We start from the raw sequence: 16062 nt of genomic DNA, 5'->3' as shown, positions 1-16062 counted from the left end.
TCATACTGCCCTATGGCTCTTCGAGGACATTCCCAGCTCCTTCAGGGTCCCCGGGTCTCTTAATGGATCCATCCTTGGGATCAAGGAAGCATCGTAATGTTTAAATTTTAACTCTTAAGATCAAATCCAAGTATACATCATAATTTGTGGTCACTAAGTTAACAAGAGAACAAGACTCAAAAATAAAATGCTTGAAGTGACAGTTACATTTCCAAAAAAAAAAAAGAAAATGTTTATTTTTAGCTATGACACTTGTACTATTCATTAAATCTCACTTTACCAATACACTCTATACTATCTCATTTTACCACTGACACTCTTCCTCTATTTCCTACTTTACCTTTTGCATTGTATTTTGTCTTACTTTAACATCTATACTCTTCCCCCCAGTTTGCCCTATTTTGTTAAATAAGTTCAGAGAGTCGCTAATTGTGCTGATGTGACATGAACATTTAGTCTTTTTCAACTATGTTGGTGGGTTAAACCTTTGCAAAGGAATATGAAAACTTTGAAATTGACTCACAAATATTGAAATTCAACCTTCTCTTTTTTTCTCTCTCTTCATCTAGAGAAATCAAATCCTAGTTTGAGTTTAACTCACCTCCTTACCTATGGGTTCCACTAACATGTCATGCCATTTGCCACAGAACCAACTTAGTTGATGAAATAGGTTAAAGTGGGACATGAAGGAAGAGTGCATGTGGTACAGTGTGATGATATAGAGTGTAGAAGGAAAAATGGGATACAAAGAAAGAGGCAAGTGGTAAAGTAAGACAATATAAAGTGTATGGGGTAAAGTAAATTTTAGTTAAGAGTACATATGTAGGTCATAACTAAAAATAAGCTACGGGAAAAAATAAGTGTTGGTTACATAACTTAAGAACCATAACAAACCTTAATGGTAATGTACACATATGAACTTTAACACTTCATCCGAATTATAACTTCGTATAATAATATCTATTGAAAGTCGTAACCATTAGAAATGGATGTAAGAAGTTCGTCTAAGTTGATGACATTTTTTCTCTTTACAAAATGAGAGTACTAACGAGCAGAGAGTTTAGGTTGTCTTTTCAAATTAGGGTCTTCCAAATCGGAAAGGGATCCTTCGGATCCCTTCCACTTAATATGATCTATAAATTCGGGTTCTTGAAATTTGATCTAACGGTTACAAACAGGGAGCCCCATTAAAAGTTATAATAAGTTTAACCGTTGAATCAAATTTCAAAGGTCTGGATTTATGAGTTATGAGAATTAGGTGGAAGGAATCCATAGAGGATACCTTTCCTTCCAAATCCACGTAGTATAGGCCGTAGCTCGATTTATAGCCGCCTAACAACTCAAGGGAATCCAAGGACCAAATAAAATAATCTTCTGCGTTTGATCCATTCCTTCCAAAGTCAAATAGGATGAATTATTAATATGGAGTACTAACAAGCTAGCACTTGAATGGAGAGATCAAATTGTAAATGATATTATATACTATATAATACATATATACAAGCTATATACCTTGTAGCTTCACGCAAAGATTGTATGTTGGCGCCAATTGTGTAAATTAGAGTGGTTTGGAGTTCAGAGATCTTTATGCTTTCAATCTTGCTTTATTGGCGAAGCAAGCTTGGCTCTTTCTTCAACATGCTTTCAACATAGTTCGTAATTTGTTTATGTATTATCATTTGAGGATAGATCTTTTAGTCGTGTAGAACACTCTTTTCTCTTCGACCGGATTGAAAGTCCTAGTAAGATTTTATCAAGGCCTATTATGTACACTATTCTCAATTTGTACGTGTTCTATTTTCAGTGTAATGAATATTGTACTTCCCTTAAAAAAAGCATATTGAGCTCCTTTTTTTCGTTGCGATGACAATACAGATAAAAAGGGAAATGATAAAGCAGATAATGCCAACTACTGCATGGAGAGGGCCAAAAGTTAAACCAGAGAGAGAGAGAGAGAGAGAGAGAGAGAGAGAGAGAGACCATTTTCATGGATATATAAATGAGGATTAATTGCCATAATTTTGCTTGACATATTCCAACAATTCTTGAAGGCCCCAGGGAGTTGTTGGAAACCGATTCAAATAACCGATCATAGTTCTCTAAAATTAACTTAGTACTGAACGTACACTAAATTTTATGTTCAAGCTTTTATCACAAATATTGATGTATCATCTTGCAGTGCTGCAAATGCAAATACAAAACTTCATAAGCTCAAAAAATTATGGATATATCTACGTATGAATGACGTATATTTTACATGTTGTTGACACATTGGTCATTTAACAAGGGCTGACTTTTTTTTATCTTTTTTGTTAGGGAGTAATCAAGGGCGGACTGTTGAAAGAATTCAGAACATAGTACATATATATATAAGAAAAAATCTTACCTAATAGTCTTCCATGTACTCTTATTTCCATGATGCTGGTGTAGTCCTTGACGTAGAACGTGGAATAATGATTCACTCCAATGAAAGTCAAATGAACCCCTAACTCTTCGGGACTGAAGACTAGAAAGAAAAGGAAGTCTACAGCCTGCTTTCTTTTTCACTACATCAGGGTAATCTTCAAACACCAAGGGATTCAAAAACCTTAAAAACGAAATGGACACATGGAATTTAAAGTACCTATAAAGCATCAAGTTTCGGACAAGTAGAAATATATATGGATGAAAAGACGAGTGCCCAACATCTAACTTACCAACCAAAATACAAGTCCATGGCTCATTGGCTGGCAAGTTCATCTTCAATGGTTTTTGTTAGAGGAATAAACCAAAAGGCATCAATGTTGATTCCTATATACCCATGCTGCCTGTCCTGTATGTAAGAGTGACAAAGATAGGGACCCAAGTGAAGAATATACCAAGGGCACAGATGTAACCACTTGTCAGTAGATAAAATAGGTTGTTATAAGGATTGTAATAGGTAGTTATAAGGTTGTTAGAATCTTATCCCGGTGGTTAGCTTACACTGCAAGATATTAAAACAATATAAGTGTACACTGTAAAAGATTACTTGATCATTAAGGAAAATATAGATTTCTCTCTCAAACACTCTTGAGCTTTCTCTCTATTTTCTGCAGAATTCTTTCTTGATCTTCATCAATATTTCTTCAATCTTCACATGGTATCATCTTCAGGAAATGGATCGATGCTTCCGCAAATCCTCTACACTCTGATTTCTTTTCTCTACCCTCTAGTTTGATAAACATTTGTGATAAATTGAGATTCTTCAAACTATCAAATTCCCAGAAAATTGGGCGTTCTTTTCTTGTATGCCAACTGTTTGATTAAAGTTTTCAATGAAAAAGATTCATTCTTTCTGCAACAATGGTTACAACTGTTCTAGATTGTGCAATCTCCCATTACGAATTTGGTTTCGACTGTTTCTACGTCTGTCACAATCAAGTTGGATGATTCCAACTATCTTACATGGAGTTTTCAAATCATGCTTCTGTTGGAAGGACATAGGATAGTGGGTTTTGTCGATTGATCAAAGAAATGCTTGTAAAGGTTTATTGATGACTTAAATGTCGAAGAAGTAGAAATTGATGCGTATCAAGTTTGGAAAATGCACGATCGTGCCCTAATACAACTTCTCACAACAACTTTGTCTCCAACTGCAATTTCGTGTATACTTGGAAGCACGAGTTCTCATGACATGTGGATAAATCTCAAGGAAAGGTTCTCTACAGTGACCAAAGCTACCATATTTCAGATGAAAATGGAGCTTAGTCGCTTCAAAATATCAAGAAAATGTCTGATTCAGTACTTGTGTATCTTCAAAAGATCAAAGATGCAAGAGATCATCTTGCAGCAGCTGGGGTCACAGTTGAAGATGATGATGTTATCATTCTTGCTCTCAAGGGGCTCTCTGCTGAATAAACACATTTCGTTGTGTTATTCGAGGAAGTGAAAATGGTATTACTCTTAAAGATTTCAGATCACAATTGCTTGCTGAAGAAGCTATTATTGGTAAATTTTTTGAGACTTCCTTGAACTTTCGGATTGCAATGGCTGCTAGTACTCAACCAGATAAAGAGAAAGCACTAGTTCTTGATAGTCATCCATCACAATCACAGTTTTCTGCTGGCTATGGATCTTCAAGTCAGGAGTATACTTCTAATGGTGGATCAAGTTCTCAAGGGCATAGCTCAACTCCAAATTATGGGTCATCAAACAATTATCAGGGTAATTCTCATAATTATGGTGGCTACAATTCTGGTGGTTACAAAGGTTCTAACTTCAGAGGAAAAGGAAGAGGTCGATTCCAATACAATAGGGGTCCAAGATTTAATGCTCCAAATTCAAGTTCTGGCATTCTTGGCAAACCAAAATTTTATTAGTATTCTTGTTCTGAGCATCCCTCTGAGATTTCAACTTGTCAAATCTGCAACAAAAGAGGTCATGTTGCAGCAAACAGTTTTCAAAGGCATAACAATTCAACCACTGGCACAACAGCTCAATGTCAAATTTGCTGGAAGTTTGGACATTTAGCCACTCAATGCTACCAAGATAACAATTTTGCATATCAAAGAAGACCACCATCTCCTAATCTTACTACAACGCATGCAAATCACAATCCAACAGCACCACTTGAGAGCAATATTGGGTTCCAGATACTAGGGCAACATCTCATATTACATCTGAGCTTGCAAATTTGGAATTGGCTGCAATTTATCAAGGGAATGATACTATAACCACTGCTAGTGGTGTAGGTTTGAGCATTTCCAATATTGGCACATCAAAATTAGTAGCTCCTGCACATACTTTCTCATTGAGAAATGTATTGCATGTTCCTAGGCTATCACAACATCTGCTATCTATTTATCAACTGTGCAAGGATAAGCAATGTAGATTCATATATGATGATATTTCTTTTTGGGTTTAGGACAAAATCACAGGGAAAATTCTTCGCAAATGACTGTGTAGAGCTGGTTATTATCCTATTCCATTTCATCCTTCATCCTCACAGAAGCTATCACTTGCATCCTCACAGTCACATGCATATTACCTTGCAAAACCAGTTAGCAAAAGCTTATGGCACAAAAGACTACGACATCCATCCAATGTTATCATCTATGCAGCACTACAACACACTAAGGCTCCTGCATCCACAAATATATGTCTAACTATATGTACACCATGCTTAGAAGGAAAATTTACAAAAATATCATTTTCTTATCTCTCAAATAAGTCTTTACATCCTTTAGAAGTGATACGCAGTGATGTATGGGGTTCTGCCCTTATGTTATCATTTGAAGGCTATAGATACTATGTCTGTTTTGTTGATAAATTTACTAGATACACATGAGTTTTCCCAATGAATAATAAATCAGAAGTTTGTGCAATCTTTGTTCAATTTTATACTTTTCTATGTACTCAATTTGCTACACAAATTAAAAAATTTCAAAGTGATGGTGGTGGTGAATACACAAGCACAAAGTTTCAAACCTTTCTTGCATCAAAAGGTATTTTGCACCAAAAATCTTGCCCATATACTCCATAATATAATGGAATGGCAGAAAAAAAAAAAACACATACATATTGTGAAAAACTGCCATTATATTACTCCAAACTGCTAAACTACCATCAAAGTTTTGCTTCAATGCTTGTGCCATTGCCACATATCTGATAAATAGAATGCCATGTGTGATTCTTAAACTGCAATCTCCTTATACATTACTCTTTGGTAAAATATCATATATTACTTATGTTAGAGTCTTTGGATGTGCATGTTATCCATTGCTTAAACCATATAATACTACAAAACTTCAACAAAAAACAACAACTTGCATTTTTCTAGGATATGCAGGAAACTATAAGGGATTTATAGTCTAGATGCTATTACCAACAAAACTTACATATCTAGACATGTTCTTTTTTATGAAACACAATTTCCATATTCTACAATATCATCAAATGCATAACCACCAACCAATAAGCCACTGCATTCATCTGATATCTCATTATCATCAATTTCTCTGCATAATCAAGTTACATTACCATTATCTCATATGCATTCGTTATCATCTCGAGACACATAATCTTTGAGTCAAAGTTCATCTAGAGCCACACAATTATTGAATGCATCTAAAGCTTTAGAATCCTTGGAAACACATTCATCTTTATCTAGTACCATAAAGTTTGTTCAAACACCCACACTGCATTACTCAAATACATCAATTCCATCATCATCACCAAATACAATGCCTATACATAATCACTAATCCATGTTGATCCTGATTTCCAAATGGAACAACTCACTGTTATTCTTCCAATCCATATGAATCGTCATCCAATATAGACAAGGTCAAAGAATGGTATTGTTAAAAGGAAGGCCTATTCAGCCACTGTTAAAGCTTATCATATTCATGTTATAGAACCAAAGACATTTAAAGCAGCATCTAAGATTCCAGAATGGAAATCAGCAAGGCAAGAAGAGGTTGATGCTCTCCATTCTCAACAAACCTGGTCCCTAGTGCCACTACCACTTGATACAAACCTTATTGGCTGTAAATGGGTATATAGAGTAAAGACAAATGCAGATGGTTCGGTGTCAAGATACAAAGCTAGACTTATAGCTAAGGGTTACAGTCAAGAAGAAGGTATTGATTATGGAGAAATTTTCACTCCAGTTGTCAAAGCTACAACAATTAGGCCTATTCTTGCTTTAGCAGCTTAATTTAAGTGGTCTCTCAAGCAATTAGACATCAAAAATGTCTTTCTACATGGATTTCTTCAAGAAGAAGTTTATATAGAACAATCTCTAGGTTTTCAAAGTTCAAATTGTCCATCCAATTATGTTTGCAAGCTTCAAAAGTCATTGTATGGACTTAAACAAACTCCTAGAGTCTGGAATGAGAGATTCACAAGTTTTTTGCCAGGTTTGGGGTTTCAAGCATCACATGTAGATCCTTCATTGTTTGTCAAACACTCAGCACATGGAATTGTAGTGCTATTACTGTATGTGGATGATGTGATATTAACTAGTAGTGATTGACAACTGATCTCCATAGTCATTACAGAGTTGACAACATAATTTGAAATGAAGGATTTAGGCACTTTAAATTATCTTTTGGACTTACAAATGAGCTACAATATTGAAGGGATATTTCTGTCTCAATCAAAGTATGTGAAAGATTTAGTTGATAAAATGAATCTTTAAGACTATAAACCATGTGCTACTCCATGTCTTCCTTATCACGGACTAATCAGGGATGATGGCAAACCATATCATGGTCCTGATCAATATCGCAACATTGTTGGGGCACTGTAATACCTTACATTCATAAGTCCTGATATAGCATTTTCAGTAAATTAAGCGTGTCAATTCATGCATAACCTGATGAAGTCTTATGTAATTGCAGTCAAGAGAATCATCAGATACCTTAAAGGAACATCAGACTATGGAATTCACTTTAAACTAGAACCACTATACATTCAATCATATAATGATGCAGATTGGGCTGGAGATCCCAATGATAGATGATCAACCTCTGGTTTTGTTGTATTTCTTGGTTTAAATCCTATCTCATGGGCTTCCAAAAAGCAGTACACTATCTCAACCAAGGTTAAATATAGAGCACTTACCATCACAGTAGCATAAATAGCTTAGATAAGACAACTCTTCTGTGATCTCCAAGTTCCAATAATACTCCATCCAATGATACATTGTGATAATGTTTCCGCCATAGCTATTTCAACAAATCCAGTGTTTCATGCAAAATTCATACACTTGAAATCGATTATCATTTTGTTAGAGAAAATGTTACTTAAGGATATCTTCATGTTCAACATGTATCTTCAGCTGATCAATTAGCTGATATTCTAACAAAACGGTTATCTACTCTATTATTCTAGCAACATTGTGGCAATCTCATGCTCAGTTCACTGAAGCATGAGATTGAGGGAGAATGTAAGAGTGACAAAGATAAGGATCCAGTGAAGAACATATTAAGGGCGCAGATGTAGCCACATGTCAGTAGATAAAATAGGTTATTATAAGGATTGTAATAAATAGTTATAAGGTTGTTAGAATCTTATCCAAGTGGTTAGCTTACACTGCAAGATTAGAAAACTATTAAAACAGTATAAGTGTACACTGTAAAAAATTACTTGATCATTAAAGAAAATATAGCTTTCTCTCTCAAACACTCTCGAGCTCTCTCTTTGTTTTTTGCAGAATTCTTTCTTGATCTTCATCAATATTTCTTCAATCTTTACAGTATATCCCAAAGCGTTGTTCACACTGATTGACCTATATTTTTTTGGAGAATGATAAACACACACCATTTTTAGCTTCTTGTACACCTTGTTTAATCTAGACTGTTGTGAAAAGCTACAATGGATATGTGAAAATCACCTCCCTATTTTTTTTCATGATAAGGTTAATTTTATTAAGAATGTTATGTTACATATATGGTTACTAGTAGACTTGATTCTCATTTTATTAGTTTTTTAAGGCATATTTTCTTCCTGCTTATTGTTTGTTCATGTTAGCTAGCACTACAAAGAATTAGTACGAAAGGAGGGAAACAAATATTGCAGTTATTGTTCTTTCTTAATTTGCCTCTTTTTTCTTCTCTCTCAATTTGCTTTCTTCTTGATTTGTGAGACATCAAACTGTATCAAGAGTATTATGTTTTTAAGGACATATTGAAGCCCTTGACAGTGAAAAGTTTGACAAGTACCTCGTACATTTTCTTGTACAATCTAGCAGCTGATGCATGAGATAACAAGATATTATGAGCTGCCATGTACGACTTTGTTAGGAGTTAACCCTCGAACTGTTGACACCAAATGGAGCTGAACATCGTTATGGTGGAAGAAATCCAATATCTTAACCCCCAGGTATGAAAACATTACGCTCACTCATAGTAGTCCAATGCAAAACTCTATCCCCAAAATTTTTGAAGTACGCATCTACATATGCAGTGAAGTCTTTTTTGCATCCACAAAATTGGTCCATCATGGTCATCTCAAATCCCATTTTCTGCATGTCCCATTTAAAACTCACCAATAAAAGTTAGGAACTTACACAATATTTCGACTAACCCATCCTCCATACTCATCATCAAGTGCATGTTGGAGATCATTGAGCTGTAAAGTAACATGTGGTTTGATTCCTGGTTGAAACAAACAACTTAATTAATTATCTAGGAACAACTTAAGTAAGATGTGGTTTCATTCTCTGTTTTTGAGACGTTGGAATGATAAATTAACTACACTGGTTATATGTTATTTTGCAGAAGTATTTTGCGTTTGAATTTATGATGAAACATTTGCATAAATATTTTGCGTCTGAGTTTAAGATAAAAGAATTAGGTTGAATGAAGTATTTTTGGGATTGAAGTTACTAGGTCAAAATATGGCATCTTCTTATCTCAAAGAAAGAATGTTCTGAATTTTTAGCATAAACTAACATGTTAAATTAACCTATTAATTTAGACTTCAATTGAGCATAATCGCAAATTGGGGTTGTACCCGAATCAAGTTTTGAATAGTAAAGAGATATATCAAATGCATGTGGGGAGATTGGTACGTTTGTCTCCTATCAAGTCACTTATGCAGGTACTATGGCGAGTTCATTCATGCATGTAGCTATTGGAACACGACTGTATGTTGTGACCCGAATCATGATTGAAGTTTTCTTGATAAAGGACTAGTGTTCAAAGTTTCATCATCACCTAGATGCAGTTGTACTGATGTAAATTAAGCTAGCTCAACCACGAATATGTGGTCTACTCATGTATACTTAATTTTTGTAAGTGGTAATCTTGTTACATTGAGAAGAATACCCTAAAATATGGTGGCTACAACAAGTGCGGAGGCCGAGTTTAGAGGTATGAATCACGGTGCATGTGAATTACTTTAGTTAAATAAGTTGTTAAAAATCTTGGGCTTGAGACTAAGAAAGCCATGATATTGTGATAATAAGGTTGCCATTGGAGTTACCAAAATCGAGTGCAACATAATTGTACTAAGCATGTTGATGTTGTTCGACATTTTATTAAGGAAAACTTAGATGTTGAGATTATTGTAATTCCTTTTATGAAGAATAAAGATCAACTAGTTGATGCTCTTCAAAGACAATCTTGTATAAAACTAAGATGTTGAGATTATCGTAATACCTTTTATGAAGAATAAAGGTCAATTAGTTGATGCTCTTCAAAGGCAATTTTGTATAGAGTGCTCTACAAAATTCTTGACAAGTTAGGCATGTGCAATATCTTTGCGACAACTTGAGAGATAATGTTAATGATTGACCTATTTCTATAGCTCTTTACCTATTTACTTGTACATATATTGTAAATATGATTAGTTTTGACATCTCTTTTATGTAGCACTTTGTGTAAATCCTATATTTAGCCGAACGATAGCTAATTGAAATTCCCAAGTTACTTTGTTTAGCAAAGACCACATTGTCTCATTGATTATCATCAAGTTGTTGGTTGATTCTTCCACTTGAATGAATGCCATCCTTTTTTTATCTGAGAGAAGAAAGAAACAGTATTAAAATTTAGCATGTAAAATTATGAAAATCTTGCATCAGTGTTTAATCTCAGTTATCCCATGTTTTTTTTCCCTACTTATGCACTCAGATTCACGTTTCTGATTAAGGAATGCAATACAGGTAGACACATAGTTTTTTTTTTTTTTTTTTTAGTACATTGATATAATTTTACACTAAGAGAAGGAGGAGTTCGGCTAAGTCACACAATGGGCAACCTAATATGGTATCAAATTTGACATCCACGAGATTCGAATCTATGACCTCTCGCTTTCAAGTGAAGAAGAATATTACCAGATCGTAATATTGTGTGGCAATACAAACACATAGTAAAATGTATTTCTTTATCTTATTTTCTGTGGTTAGGCTACCAACAGCCTACGTTTTTTGCAATTTTCTATCTGATCCCAAATCTAAAAAATAAAATTTAAAAAAAAAAAAAAAAGCTGAGCTGTTGTTTATATATATAACGGTTCAAGTGTAACTGGTTGCCATTTACACCTTACATGTTTCAAAAATTAATGCATAACTATTGCACCCAATTTAGAATGGTGCCCAAACCCAACTTTAAGTTGTTTAAAACCCCATAAACACAGCTTCCCACCATGTTTAGGATGCATGGCAGGGACTTGTAAGCGATGAGTTGGCTAAGCAAGTTCCAATAAGATTATAATTAGAACCTTACATTAAGGGTGCCCTATGAGGTATGCCCTTTCTTCTCATTTTCCTTAAATTTGGATGAGGTGGTGGAGTTGGAGTTGGAGTGCTTTGGTGCATGTCTTGTTGCATTTGATCTTCTAATTCTTTCGATGGTAACCTTCTTTTTTTCCCTTCCTTTCTTCCCTCCTCTTCTTTCTTCACTGTGCTGGCTTCCCCATTTTTCTTTAGTCCCTCGAGCTAATGTCATCAAAATCAATAATATATATGGATTAATTGTTGAGTCAACATCATCAACCGAATTGAAACAAACAAAAAAAAAAACCTGGTACCAATATTGTTATTTAATTCAATAACATAACAAATTCTTGCAGATGAGTATCGAATACTCAGAACTACCTCCGACAAAATAAAGACTAATCGCAACTATATCAAATTGTCATTGGCAAAGGCCTACATTGTCATTCATTGCACATTTTAGTCACAATGAACTCTAACTATGACAAGTACCAATGACGGATAAGATTGCAATGTCCTAGTTGATTATATATGGAAATTTTGTTAATCTAAGCTTTAATTGAGAAAAGAAAAAGAAGAACAGGATATCTAACCTTGCATCCCAATGAACAAAAACGAACAGGGTCCCCGAGACATCTCGCCCATATTTCACATATATGTGAGCCCCCTTTAACGGCAGTTTTAGGCTCATGAGGCCTCTGGTTAAGAAACAACACTCTCGCATTGTTTATCATATAAGTCTGAACTCCGCCGATGTCTAACACCTTCTGAATCTCTGATACCCTCACAACATTGTGATATGATGATCGTCTGATCTACATCCACACCCCCACAAAAAAGAAAAAGAATTCAATTATACACAGTTGAATTTAAAAATAAATAAATAAATAAAACCAGAACTAAAATTTGTATATACCTAATTACCTGAATAACTTGGTGATCTTTGTGTCTTGATGATTTACAATACAAACAGAATGCGCCATTCTTGCAATCTAAGCAGTACATGTTGCTTTCGCTTCTCAGGCCATCTTTATGCGATCGGCCACAGATGGAGAAGAAGGTCGTTGACAACAAGGATTCAAGCCACGAAGGTACTAACATCACCACCTGTTTGGATGCCAAGGAAAAAAAGATTAGGTAAGCCAAGAAAATAATCAAGACTACAAAGCTAGATAGATTCCAGCTCTCGTTCCTCGTAAACGTTACAAGAGAGAGTTTGAACATTTTTTAAAAAGAGTAACGTAAGCCTTACCAGTATAAGCATGTGAATTATATGAAAAGAGACAATATTGTTGTGGCCTATTTATTGAAGAGAGAGAAAGTGCGGCAAACGAAGAGAAAGAAAGAATAAGGAATGGCAGATATATTCTCTTTATATTAGCGCTTTTATTTATAGTAACCATAAGAGACATTTGTTATCCAAGTAATACAAAATCAAATTTAAAAGAAGCACTAGATTACAAAGAAATTCTAAACCAAATCTAACAAGGATTACAATCACACAATGTTTAATTTCAACAAACATACCATTGTTAAATGCGGGGCTCACATCTGTGAAAAGAAAAAGGATACAGTTTTTTTGTAACGGACGGTTAAGATGCGAGAATTGGTGGGTGGGTGGATTGGAGCTTAGGGGAAGGGTTATGACTGTTGGATTGGGAGAGAACGAAGGTTTGGGCGGGGAAGCCTTTCCAATTTATGAAAGGGAAACTAGGACTACGACAAAGAAACATGTATTAGTTCCACGTCCAATTAGGGATCCGAGTGGCTCTAGGTTTTGCCAAGTAGACTAATTGTAATGTATGTTAACGTCCAATTAGTGTAGATAATATCGTGTGTTAAAAAAATTATTATTTTTCGTAAGATATTTTTACGGATAAATTAGGTTCACATCCCTCATTTTACTTTCTCATTAATCGAAATCTTATTTCTTTTTTTATTTTGGATAATGCTAGTGATACTAAATTTGTAGACAAAATTTTGGAAACTAAAGGACATGAAAGTTGATAATTGGTTTATTACTTAAGCATTGATAAACGTGTTCATTCATATTGGTGACACATTATTTAGTTTGCAAATATTGTCTCCAAATATTTTTTTTTGAGAAACCAAAACAACATTACGAGAGAGAAAAACCTGGGGAACACCCAAGGGCCCTGGAGTCAAATAACAGAGCATCAGAAGCAGTTTGAGGTGCACATCCCACCTAGACATGAAAATTCTCTAAACTATGCCCACAAAAGGTGATGGCATTAGCTACAAAATTAGATTCCCTAAAAATATGCTTCCAGGAAATAGATTCAAAAGAAGAGGCCAGTCATTTAATGTCTTCAATGATAGCCCTAATACGCCAAGGAATGCTACACTTTCCCAATTGCCTCAATGACAATCTTCGAATCCCTTTCAATCTTGACCTTCTTTAAACCCTGAGATTTGGCCATCTGAAGAGCATCCTTAGCGGCCAAGGCCTCAGCAACAGTGATTGTGTTTTAACCTAGCTTCCTTGACCCCGCCACAAAAGGTCGACCGTGATGATTTCTAATGATAAAACCTGCAACAGCAGAGGTACTTACAATAGAGCCATCAAAATTTATTTTGTGATATTCAACCTCCGGAGGATGCCATCTTATGCTAATGTTATTTCTGAGGTGGCCTGCCTCATTTCCTTTGGAATTCGCTAGTAAGAAGTTTTTGGCTATAAAAGATACAGTCTTGAAACTGCAAACAGGATTAGGCTTTATCTGCTTAAAAATAAAATCATTTCTGTCGTTCCACATTTGCCACCAAATAAACAGAACCTTGCTAAGATCAGACAAGTCTTCCTTGTCAATGTACTCTAGGCTATTAAGCCAATCATTAATAGATGGAAACAAAGAAATAATAGGCAGATTACTATCAATCTTCCTCAGTTCCTGAGCATAATGACAATCTTTAAATCTGTGACCAATGCTTTCCTCAACATTATTACATAAGGGACATAAGGCAGAATTGTGATTATTGAATTTATGTAATTTAGCATTAGTGGTTAGCTTGTTTCTCACCAACAACCAACTAAAAAATTTAACCTTGTGAGGAATATTTAGTTTCCAAATTTTGTTAAGGAGCCCCTTAAATATATGATCTTGATTATCATCAATTTGAATTCTATGAGCTGATTTAACCGAGAACTCTCCATTGGAAGTAGGACCCCAAAGAAGTTTATCTTCAAATATTGTCTCCAAATATAGTCTACCTAGTATTACCTTTTTATTTTTTATCAATGTCCTTTGACTTTTGTCCACATTATTATTTGAATATTCAATGATTTTACATGTAAACATCTTTCAATTTCAAAACTGAAAACATATGTAATCATTTCTAAATATATTCTTTTAGTATTTTCCATATATTTTAATTTTAATGTGTACCTTTTTATTTTTATTTTACACCAATATTCTTTTTAGTTTTAATTAGTATCCATATATTTTAATTTCTTTTTGAGCCCATATTTTTTTTAATGTATATTTGAACCCCATATTTTAATTTTTAATATGTACTCCTACTTTTTAATTTAATTTATACCCATATTTATTTTTTGCTTAATGTACCCATGCTAATTACATGGATTTATTTTATGTATTAAACTATGTCATAGTTATTTAAAAAACATATTTATACAACAAATTAGTTATTATAATTTGCTACGAAAAAAGTGGTGTGTCTTAAAAATAAAAAGAAGTTAATAAACATTAGCCAAAAATAATTTTTTAAAAAAAATCATAAGATTGGTTAATAGAAAAATAGGGATACGGGTGTTAGTTAAAGATATAGGTTACCATCTTAAAATCTTCTTCCTCGGCACGCCGCCGGCTTTGTAACGAAACATTCTCAAATTTCAGCGTTCCCTAGACACGCTCGTCTAGCCTCTACCCAGCCCTGCCCAAACCTGCTTAGCTTTGCCTAGAACACTAGCTGTACCTCCTTGCACCTCTGTGGTTAGCCATTATAATTTGGTTTGAATTCATATTTGGTAATTTTTAACCTAAAACATATAACTTATAAGTGAAGAAGAATACTATTAGGCCGTAGTGCTAAATGACGAGTCTAGCTTCTATATTAAGTGATTGTTCGACAAAATAATAAACTCCGTTGGGCCAAGGTTCTTTCATTGCCTCATGGTCAATGTTTTAAGTGAACAACTAAGTTACGTAAAATAGGTAGAAGTGAAGACTGAAGACGAACTTGGAATAGCCTGATAATCCACATTATTTTATTTTTCGATCAAGTGCCTAAAGTCCCCCAACCTTTTAGTGTCATTCCAAATTAGTCTCAACCTTTTTAAACATTTCAAACAAATACCCAATCTAAAATGTCACATCCATTAAGTCCAAGTTAATTTTTCTATTACATGTACATGTGGCAACAATGGATCCCACTTATTTGCTTACTTGGATATTAAAATAATAATAAATATAACTTCAAAAAAGAAATGAAGATGAAAAAATAGAAAAACAAATTCAGGAATAAAATGGAAAACAAAAATGAAGATCGGAAAATCTCCTAACAAAAGAAATGATTAAGAATTCAGATAGAGTTTCAAGGAGCTTATTTATGCTCATGTGATTGTCTCATTCGCCGATTTTCGGCCAGTAAAGCTTTTAGTTCTTCTTTGTGGGCGATGAAGATGATGGCGGCCACATCATGGTTGTCCATAGCAATTCAACAACCCCCATGACCTTCTTGATGTTGGCGGCAGGGTGGATTTGTGATTGTGAGTTGGATTTGGAGGTGATGGCTGAAGGGGGTGGTGGTGGCCGTTGTGGAGCCTATGCTTCCATGACCTTCTATTAATGTTGGAGACAAAGAAAGCTTAGTTAATTAACAAAAATTTAAGTAGAGCT

General features: G+C 34.5%; 1 protein-coding gene and 1 pseudogene across 1 annotated transcript; both read right to left on the bottom strand.

The window, feature by feature from the left end:
* Positions 1-10002, bottom strand: LOC103961653 (annotated as a pseudogene).
* Positions 10003-11188: 1186 nt separating this feature from the next.
* On the bottom strand, positions 11189-12283 carry LOC108865395 (protein RGF1 INDUCIBLE TRANSCRIPTION FACTOR 1-like). The gene is made up of 3 exons (XM_018650987.2): positions 12107-12283; positions 11776-11997; positions 11189-11404 (listed from the first exon to the last, which is right to left on the bottom strand). Exons 1-3 carry the CDS (start codon positions 12281-12283, stop codon positions 11189-11191), a joined length of 615 nt encoding a protein of 204 aa, XP_018506503.2.
* Between the last annotated feature and the right edge of the window lie 3779 nt (positions 12284-16062).

This window comes from the organism of the source record quoted next, unplaced genomic scaffold (genome assembly GCF_019419815.1).
Source record: "Pyrus x bretschneideri cultivar Hongxiangsu unplaced genomic scaffold, Pyrus_bretschneideri_v1 Contig5, whole genome shotgun sequence".
Classification (NCBI taxonomy): domain Eukaryota; kingdom Viridiplantae; phylum Streptophyta; class Magnoliopsida; order Rosales; family Rosaceae; genus Pyrus; species Pyrus x bretschneideri.
Note: the sequence above shows the minus strand (reverse complement) of the source record. Positions and strands in the feature narration are given on the sequence as shown.